Source organism: Berghia stephanieae, chromosome 8 (genome assembly GCF_034508935.2).
Source record: "Berghia stephanieae isolate SIO BIC M18660-M18661 chromosome 8, UCSD_Bste_1.3, whole genome shotgun sequence".
In the NCBI taxonomy this organism is placed as follows: domain Eukaryota; kingdom Metazoa; phylum Mollusca; class Gastropoda; order Nudibranchia; family Aeolidiidae; genus Berghia; species Berghia stephanieae.
Window position 1 is genome coordinate 27119869 of NC_088367.1, and position 10901 is coordinate 27130769.

The window sequence follows — 10901 nt, forward strand, 5'->3', positions numbered from 1 at the left end:
GTCACAGTGCCATGAACATCTAAACAACATCCGCATACTTTTCAAACAATGGTTCTGAATGGATGGAATCTACACCCACATCAAAGAAACACGAGGCCTGGTGATAAAATAAATATAAAAATACTACCATCCATAAACCAGGAGACGAATATGACGAAAACAATCCCCTTTAATATTGGGTCGCTAGTAATATTCCTACTTGACAAAAGCATTTTTTTTAACTTTATGGAAATTTGTTTGCAAAAAGAAATTTAAAATATTGTGACCACCGTTGTCTTGTCACGAGCTGGAGAATTGTCGTGTTGCCATTAATAACAATACATTTAATAAGACCCTGTAGAATCCCCATTAACCACCCACTTGGTAAATTTATTTTCTTATTGCTATAGAAATACATGCATTTCTATTTTCAGACTACTGTATCCTAGTAATGATTGTGTATAAAAAGAAAGAGATTGATGTTGCTGTCCATCAGACAGGGACTTATGTACTCTGTGAATCATTATAAAGCTGTTATCGACGTAAGTAGCTCGACCAACATCACTGTGATATATTATAAGAATTGGACTCGGTTGTCTGATGTCACGTCGCCCGGCAACGGCGGCCTTCTTGGTTCTAAACAAAGAAAATCATTACTTTTTATTCTTCATGCTGGCTAGAACTTTTCATATGCCTTGTGATCAGAATGTGTAAAAGTCAAATTTATGTTGTTTTTTTTTTTTCTCCTCTGGATACGCTTTTATGCCCGTCGGAGAAATATTTCATACGGGCGTCCGCCATTGTTCGATTGTTTAGAGCCAGTATTACTCAGTTACCATGCGTTATTAGGAAGGAAGTGACGTTACGACTGTTGAAGAGTATTATGGCCGTCTAAAAATAAGATCATAATTAATTTCGATATTAGTGTAGTTATACATCGTCTTTTAACTCTCATAAGTCAATGGACATTTATGTTCCTTTGCATTTTTTAGATTCATTTGAACATGCATTTGTTTCATTTAACAACTAACCAGTAGATTATTGACCAATCAAAACATGGAATTTGTGACACCCCTTCAAACGTGCTTGGTGGTTGTTTATAAACAATACCGTGAATAAAATCGACTCTCTCTGATGATTGTCATTGTTTTTATACGACAAACAGGTGACTAGTTATCGCACGGTTTTCTCGATCAAATTATAAACGTTTAAATTTACACATAGTTTTCTGTGTTGGTTCTATTGATCAGGCGGTAGAACATCTTTACCAATCACTGTCATTGTTTACATAATGACGACTGTCCGAGGGGCGTGGTTATCTTGGTGTCTATTGTTGAAATTTTCATATAGATAGAACGAAGATGACGTCACTCAAGCCTTTGTTATTGTATTTTGCCATCCGCGTTTGTGAGTGATTATCACTAAACTGTAGTATCCAGACTATAAAAGTTCATGGTAACACATAGTTTTGTGTGTTGGTCCGTTATACTTCCGGATGGCAATGTTATGAGCTTCTTAGCCAAGCGCAAACTATCTATATCATTTTGCACACCAAGTGCCTGATTATTATTATCTGGACAGCCATCTCGAAACGCTATGGTGTAAGGGTGAATCCGATGTTTATATGGAATATTAAGTTTTACCTTTTAAAAAAATACAAATTAGAAATCAGACACTGTTGTAAGATAAAGATCAGAAAAAGTGTGTTTGACATACATAGAGAAAAATACAAGAAAAAAAGACATTTCTATATTTCTATAGATAGTATGCGCTTGGCTAAGAAGCTCATAACATTGCAATCCAGAAGTATAACGGACCAACACGCAAAACTGTGTGTGTCCATAAACGTTTATAGATAGAACGAAGATGACGTCAATCAAGTCTATGTTATTGTTTTTGCCATCCACGTTTATGAGTACTTCTCACTACATTGTCTGAACCAGACTATAAAAGTTCATGGATACACACAGTTTTGTGTGTTGGTCCGTTTTCCTTCCGGATGGCAATGTTATGAGCTTCTTAGCCAAGCGCATACTATCTATAGACGGGTTAATACAGTTCAGTGAGCATTACTCATGAAAGCGGATGGCAAAAAACAATAACAAAGACCTGAATGACGTCATCTTCGAACTATCTATAGATATGAGTAATTATGAGTAATTCTCACTAAACTGTATTAACCAGACTTTAAACGATCATGATTACACACCGTTTTACGTGTTGGCCATTTATACTTAGAGGATGGCAATGTTGTGAACTTCTTATCCAAGCGCATACTACTATCTATATGGGATCCCGATATCCCAGTTGGTAGAGCACAACTTCACACGCAAAGGGACCGAGTTCGATCTCGGGTGCAGTTGAGATTTTTTCTGACCCCCGCCCTCCCCATCCACCCAGCAGTGAATGGTTAGCTGAGTCTGTTAGATTTGGCGGAAAGTACTTTGCGATAGACTAACGTCCTATCCAAAGGATAGCAAGCAATTGCTATTGATCCCTCACGCTATAGAAACCGGGATAAACTCCGGCTCCATGGACTATTTAGAAATGTGAAACTCAGGATTTCAAGAATCTTTTTATTGAACCCTTCCATTGGGGGCGAAGTGGCCGAATGGTTAAGGTATTGCACTGCGATCCGGAAGGTCCCGGGTTCGAGCCCCGCTTCAGGCACCTTCGGGTTTTTTTGGGGCAAAATTATTAACCTCCGATTTGCTCACTTGGACAACGTGGGTGATTCCTGTTGACATCAGATGTCTTGTTTGATGGATTATCTATATTCCATCATGGAATGCCCAGGCGACGGGCTCTAATGGTGTCGTTGCGAAAGGGTATACTTTTTAATTTTTCCAATGACTTCACAGATATCAATTCTTATCATAATGTATTCCTTTTTTCATGATTGGTTCCCGAATTCAACGATTTGACATAAAGATCTCTCATTGCGCATCAAAATATATTTTCAAAAAGGATACTAATATGACGTGTTTTGAATCAATACTCTCAATTATATCATCATCATCATCATCATCAACATCATCATCATCATCATCATCATCATCATCATCATCATCATCATCATCATCATCGTCGTCGTCCTCCCCATCATCGTTATCATCATCGTCGTCCTCCTCATCATCATCAACAACACAACCATCATCATCATCATCATCATCATCATCATCATCATCATCATTATCATCATCATCATCATCGTCATCATCATCGTCGTCCTCATCATCATCATCAACAACATAACCATCATCATCATCATCATCATCATCATCATTAATATTATCCTCATTGTCATTATCGTTTACGTCATCGTTGCTCTCATGTCGTCATTATCAATATTATTTTATGCTTCTGCATTCTATTCAACTACTGATTTTATCACTTCGCAATTCTTCTCTTTACCTCTGATATCAACACAGTCTAATAACCACGATGAAAAGCTTTTCCCCACCCATTGGTGCCATGGCTTTTGCGATAATAGCATCCTTGTTCATCTTCGCCAAACCCATATTTGGTGACGATTTGACCAATACACAGTCAGCAGTATGTCAGGAACCAACTGACGTCATGCAACTGTATCGAAATTTAAGACGACACGTGATCAACCATGCTTCTGATATCTATGTGAGTATATATATAACAAATAAAAAGAACAATTTCAAACCTAAAATTAAACAAAAAAAAAAAAAAAAAAAAAAAAAAAAAAAAAAAGAAAAGAATCCCCAATGATAAAAATCAGGTTAGACAACTTAAAGATTATTCAACTGTTATTTTGTTATTGATTATCTCCCTTGGATTACAGAAACTTGTCCAAAGGTCGTTTTTGTTTCGTCTTTTTTTTCTTTGAATTAATTTTGTTTTGCTTTTATAAATTTTGTTTCACATTTTCTCTTTTGTACATTTTCTCCGTGTCTCTATAGAAGAGATAAACAAAATGTTAACTTGTAATGCCTATAAACGGTGTTTAAAATTTAATTAATTTTACTTTTAAATGTTGAATTGTCAACTTCATCTTGCTGGTTGTGTTTTACGCATACCTTATTATTTTTCTTTTCAGTATTGAAAATTGTTCCATTGGTGACCAGCGACATGATATCTCAATTCTTTTAAGAAAATTCAAGTGATTTTAAAATAGAGTTAGGCTCCGGTGAAGTCTTTTAATAGACTCAAGCGTGAATGAGAAGCTAGCTTTTGAGAGTGATGGCTATTGGTAGAATACTCAAAGACATAGGAAATGTGGTTGGACATAGCCTGATTCTGAACTTAATAAGAACGATATATATATATAAAGTATCTAATCAAGACTTATGAATCTAAATTATTTATTCATTTTATTTAATTCAGTAAAAAGATATAAAGGTTAATGATTTAAAAAAAAACAAAAAAACTCTTTCCCTACTCAGAACAATGCACCAGAGAATCATATCCCCCTTCTACGAAATGTCTCAGTCACCTTGATTCGCAGTCCCGGATGTGTCGGATATAACGGCAGAAAATGTAATTGTCCACCGAAACACGAAGTGAACTTTGATCCTAATCGAGTTCCAAAAGTCTTGATCCAGGCTAGGTGAGAAGAATGTGTGATCCACAAATAAAGTTCTAATTTTGCGTCCAGCCAGGTGAATTATTAATCATCAAAACTGTGAAATGGAAAAATTAACTCTCTCCTTACCTGCCATTTTCACGATTTTCCCCAAAACGTCACACCCAACTAACACAAAATCAGATATTTATCACTCTGACACAATAGCAGTAAAGTTCTTGCCATACATAATTTTTTTTAGCAAAACATGCTCTAACACACAATGTTCATTTTCTCAAAATTTTATGATGTACAAAAGAAATTTTAAAATGAAAAATGTTGGTTGTATCGTAACGAATGTGACGATTTTCCTATAGATGGTAAGGAGAGGGTTAAGGAGAAGGCACTGGTGTAAAATAAAAGTCTGTAAAAGTGTGTATGAAACAGTGCATACAAAAGAAGAGGGAGGAAAAATACAAGAAAAAAAACTATCCCAAAATATCAATTTTTGGGAGGTATTTTTCTCTCTGCTTTGTGTGGCATTGTTTCATAAATCAAAGCGATACAAGGCTGCTAAACTAAAAGCTGTGGGCTGTTCAAAGTAGGGAACAAAAATAACTTTGACATCTTTCAAAAAGAGCAAAATACCAAACACGAACTTTTCGGGGTCAATAACCTTCTTCTGCCAATAAAATCAAGACATTAAAAAAAAAATTATTGGCTGAAGACATGGTCTGAGCCCGAAAAAGTTTTGTATTTGGTATTTTCTTCTTTTTTCGAAACTTATTTTCATTTTTGTTCTCTGTAGGTTCAAACACTCCTTTTCGGATTTTTATACATAACGTCAAAATGTGATCTACAACGTCAATCTGGTTCTATGTCGGAATGAGCGATTAATAAAATCGAGCCAAAGCCAAAGCGATCAGGACTGGGAGGTTTAACCCTCTCCTTACCAGCCATTTTCCGGATTTTCCCCCAAACTTCACATCCAACTAACATTTAAAAAAAAAAAATTATCACTCAAACACAATAACAGTAAAGTTCTTGCGATAAATAATTTCTTTAGCAGAACATGCTCTACAACACACTGTTCATTTCCATTAAATTTTATGATGTACAAAAGAAATTTGAATGAGAAAAATAGTTGGTTAAATCGTAACGAATGTGACGATTTTCCTATAGTTGGTAAGGAGAGAGTTAAGGTTTCTGGAACTTAAGAAACACGGCTATGTGGTCTTGTGGTATGACACTCGCTTTCGGATCGGAATGTCCTAGGTTCGAGCCTCACTCGGCGCATTGTTGAGTCTTTAGAAAAGGCTCTTGACTCACATTCTCACACGGTACTCAGGTGTAAAATGAGTACCTGGGCCGTAACAGCGTGTCTCAATCCGAATAAATTGTAATATCGCCGAACAGGCGTCATGTCCTAAATGTTATGAGTTGTTGTTGGCCAGGGACCCCTTGTAAAGCGCTTTGAGCAAGTTTAGTGGATATTGCGTTATATAAAAACTCATTAAAAAAAAAAAAGAAATAACTCTCATTCTACCAAATGAATGGCTTACTTTTAACTCAAATTTTATGAATTAAGGAACAAATACAATTTTATGCATCATAGTCATCCCGACATGATACCGTTTTGGGACTCTAGGTCACCAATGAACAGAATCTTGGAATCTGAGCTTTGAAATGATGATTGTTGAAATTGTTTACTTACTGTTTAATCGACAAGAGATCATTTGGCCAGCAGCAACAATAAACATGTAGGACGGGACATGACGCCTGATAGGGGATATTACAATTCTTTCGGACAGAGACAACGCTGTTATCGGCCAGGTACTCATTTTACACCAGGGTAGGGTGAGAGAATGTGAGTAAAGAACCTTCTCCAAGGACTCAACTTTGCGCGCCGAGCGAGGCAGAACCCAGGACCTTCCGATCCGAAGAGTCATACCACAAGACCACATAGCCGCTCTCATTTTAACTCAAATTCTATGAATTAAGGATAAAATACAATTTCATGCATCATAATCTCGACCTAATACCGGTTTTGAGACTCTAGGTCACCAATGAACAGAATTTGAAATCTGAGCTTTGGAAATTTTGATGTCTGAAATTGTTTATTTACTGTTCAATCGACAAGAGATTATTGGGATTGCCATAGAATCAGTATTGAAGTGACCAAACCATTTCTCTCCGCGTGGAATATAATATGATATCAATTTACAGTTCCACTTTGTAAACAACATGACTTACTTACTTACTTACTTACTCCTATTTGGGGCTTTATAAACACATAAGGTCGACAGTAAGGAGCGCCAGTAACTTCTGTCTTCTGCTAGCTTCCGGACCTCATCCCAGGTCCAACAGAAGGATGTCATTTCTCTATCCCCCGATCTTCTCCAAGTCTCCAGTCGTCCTCTCCTATTACAATAACCCTGCGGTGGACCATCTGAGGGCTGTTTTGGGGATTGCAATCCCCTTCATCTGACATACATGTCCAATCCATCTCCATATTCTTGATTTGGCTGTTTCAGAAAAGGGGGGAGGGGGGAGGGTATGTCAGCTTTCTGTAGATGACCGTCAGTTGATATTTTGTTGGGGGAAAAAATGTGGAAGATTTTTCGTGGACAACATGAACACGCTAAAATAAATCTACAACATGAGAAAATTGGTATGATTGGTTGTGGTGAGACCATTTGACAAAATTAGTCAAAATTGAAATATGTTTACGAAAGTTTGTTTTTCGTCGATTTACTATCACTTTCCCGGTTTTAATTACTTTTTTTTAGTTGCTGCCATCGGAATTTGCACCGTGGGCGAAATTGGAGGCTGGAGTGCCGAAATGTGAATCATCACGTTCCTGTCCTTCGACGAAAACCATGCATTGAAGGTAATATCATTATCACCATCATCATCATCATCATCATCATTATTATTATCATCATCATAATCATCATCATCATCATCATCATCATCATCATCATCATCATCATATTAATCATCATCATCTTCCTCCTCTTCGATGCCTATAATCGCATTATATCAAGAGACATTCATTGAATGTCCTCGTGGGGCTTTTGTCTGTGATTGGTTGGCCATAACAAAAGTTGGGAAATCAACCGCTTACGGAACATAATATGTTAACTAACCATGTCAGGGTCTGAAAGTAACATTCATTACTGTTATTTCCAAATTATAGCGTATGGAGAAACGTTAAATGAAAACAATAGGATAAAAATTATTGCAGTGCCATATATCCAAACTAAGAATCCAAATGATACGACACCACCGGTTGGCAGAGAGAGAGAGAGAGAGAGAGAGAGAGAGAGAGAGAGAGAGAGAGAGAGAGAGAGAGAGAGAGAGAGAGAGAGAGAGAGAGAGAGAGAGAGAGGTCGGCGAGCGGATGCATTATGCTCAATGGCTAGTGCGTCCGTTCGCCGATCTCTCTCTCTCTCTCTCTCTCTCTCTCTCTCTCTCTCTCTCTCTCTTAGGCGATGGGTGTCGTATCCATGGTTTGACTACCTGACACTGCCATGTTTTACTGCTCCGTTTTCATCTGCCATACCCTCTACTTCTTGTCTTTATTGATATTACTCCCCGCTTAACATTTTTTTCTGAATCATGATTTTTTTAAAATAACTGTGCGTGATGTAAGGACAAAATACCCATTTCAAGTTTAGCTACACATTTTTAAAAAACTAAATATGTATATATTGTTAAATTAATAAAAAAAAGTCATAATCCCGAGACTTCCATTTAATCATTGTAAGGCTATGATGTACGAAATGGTTGTGATATTTCTTTTTCCGTTGAATTACACTTAACTGGATCATGTTACTTACTTATATATATATTATAGTAATTCTATTTAAGTTATCTAATCATATTTTTCTTGTTCTCAATTATTTCCAGGCACCTATCAGTACGAGATGGTTTGGGAGAGTGTCCCAGTGGGTTGCTCCTGCTTTTCGATACCAGTCCCATCATTGCTGTCATGATGGAAGAAACAATTAACTACAAGCTGCATTTAAATGTTATACAAATTACATCTCAAAATAGTATTAGATAGTATTATGTCACGGTGAACAGGATGTCAAATAGTTATTTTTAACTTAAAATGATCTAAATGTTAGATTTTAGTTTTTGTCTTTTTGAAATACTTCATTGTCCTCAATAAACACGTAAAGAAACGCGTTAGTTTTATGATATATTATGATTAACTATACATTCAATTTTGGCATCAGAATCACCCCAGTAGGATATCGTGTTGATGTGGTTGGTCTCGTGATGTTTTTTAAGCTACACCGCTTTGAGCTCAACCATAAACCCTCTTCCGCACTAGGACAGGACTGTCCTGGGACAGTACTGTCCCAAATCTGTAACATATAGAATTTAGTGAAAGCTTCCGCACCTATTGGGACGGGACAAAACAGTCCCGTTGTGTCCCAAGCAGTTGTGAAATGCTACAAAATCAACGGGACAGGACTGTCCCAGTCCCGTGTTCATATCGTTTGTGATAGTAGAAAAATATAGCAGTCTTCCGCACTAGGACAAAAAAGTCCCAGACTTGGCGGCGCCGTGTCAAAATTGAAATGCCTGTCTTTATTTTCTACTTTATTTTCTACTACTACTACTACTACTACTACTACTACTACTACTACTACTACTACTACTACTACTACTACTACTACTACTACTACTACTACTACTACTACTGTTGCTTCTGCTGCTGCTAATGCCACTAATATATTAATACCTACCTCCCTTATATTTTGTATTTATTTCCAATTCCATTGTATTTATTTTCCAACAATAGTCCACACTTTATTTTAGTTCACTGTCTTCTAAACTGCATTACACAGTTCCTCCCCGCCGCCCCTCTTTTGACATAATTAAGTACGCACCTTTTATAAATTTCTATTGCTCTGTTTTAATTCGCTCTCCCTCACTAAGTAGCATACAATTTCCTGCCCAATCAATGTTTTTGTTTATGCATAACATTATCTCATTCGTCTGTAGTTTTTAATGCATCATGTGTTGTTGATGAATGGGAAACCCGAAACGTCCATTTTATCTGTTTTCGTATATTAAACTGAAGCTTACATTCAATTTCACAGTTATAATTTATTTATGTATTTCAATTCTGAATATAAAAAAGCAAGAACAATTCAAAAAATAATTCTATGTGATGAAACCACGTACAGAAGGCATAGCAAAATAAACATTTTCGGCAATTTAAAAACGTATGTTTATAAATATAAATTAAGATGTGTCACACTGTGACACCGCAGTAACGTGTCTAAAACGGGTCGCACATCTAATCGGTAACTTGTGGGATCAAGTATCTTTATCGTTATTTATTTCGGGAATTTTCAATGAAAATATTTTTAAGTAAGTCCTTCTGAGCCACTTGGACTCATTGTAAGACAAATTAAGTCCTTTAGAGCCTTGTAGCCAATGGTGCAGGAGTTATTCCGGTTTCAATAGCGTGAAGCGGACAATTAACGTATTTGTTTGAAAACCTTTGAACAGAACCCTAGTCTATCGCAGATTACTATCCCAGCTTGACAGGTACCCTTTTACACCTGAATGGAGTGAGTGATTGGAGTAAATTTTCTTGCTCTAAAAAGTACAAATTGGCTTCGGTCGGAATCGAACACAGAACCTCTGAGTCCAGAGTACAACGCGCTAACCATGGGCCATCTTGCCTCCTAAGATTATAAATCCGGAACTTATCCGTGTTTCTGTGGCGTTGAGCAGACATATAACAGTTTTAATTTAAAAAAAATAAAATTCCCTTTTTCATCCCATAGGGGAAATTTTTCTCGAGGGTCTATTCCAAGGGAAGACTGGAATAACCCAAGCGTCAGCCGCAATGCAGCGCCGCAAATTTAGCTAGGACGAGGTATAACCCAGGCGTCAGCCGCAGTGCAGCGCCGCAAATTGAGCTAGTCGAGGTGACTTAGTCAACTGATTCCTTTCGGGTACGAAGCATGCTGTTTTTCTATTATCCTCTTGAATGATGCTAGTCCGTCAAAGATTACTTTCATCAGCGAACTGGTACTCATTTGCACCTGAGTAAAATGAGGTGATTCCAAGAAAGTCATTTTAAGATAAGATCGGAGATCACCATAGAGTCTACGGAATTGACCCTTGAGAAATCTTTGGGTCATTAAATGATGCACCCAATATTGTTTTCTCTTTCAAATTGTCTTTTTTTTTCCACGTAGTAAAGCACAGAAATATGCAACCTCTATTTCATCCATTACTACTACTACTAGTAGTAGTAGTAGTAGTAGTAGTAGTAGTAGTAGTAGTAGTAGTAGTAGTAGTAGTAGTAGTAATAGTAGTAGCAGTAGTAGTAACAGTAGCAGTAGTAGTAGTAGTA

General features: G+C 36.9%; 1 protein-coding gene across 1 annotated transcript; it reads left to right on the forward strand.

The window, feature by feature from the left end:
* The first annotated feature begins 406 nt into the window (after window positions 1-406).
* On the forward strand, window positions 407-9913 carry LOC144977823 (uncharacterized). The gene is made up of 5 exons (XM_078923218.1): window positions 407-521; window positions 3411-3615; window positions 4395-4558; window positions 7303-7403; window positions 8426-9913. The coding sequence occupies exons 2-5, from the start codon at window positions 3424-3426 to the stop codon at window positions 8509-8511; spliced, it is 543 nt and encodes a 180-aa protein (XP_078779344.1). The 5' UTR covers window positions 407-521; window positions 3411-3423; the 3' UTR covers window positions 8512-9913.
* The last annotated feature ends 988 nt before the right edge of the window (window positions 9914-10901 follow it).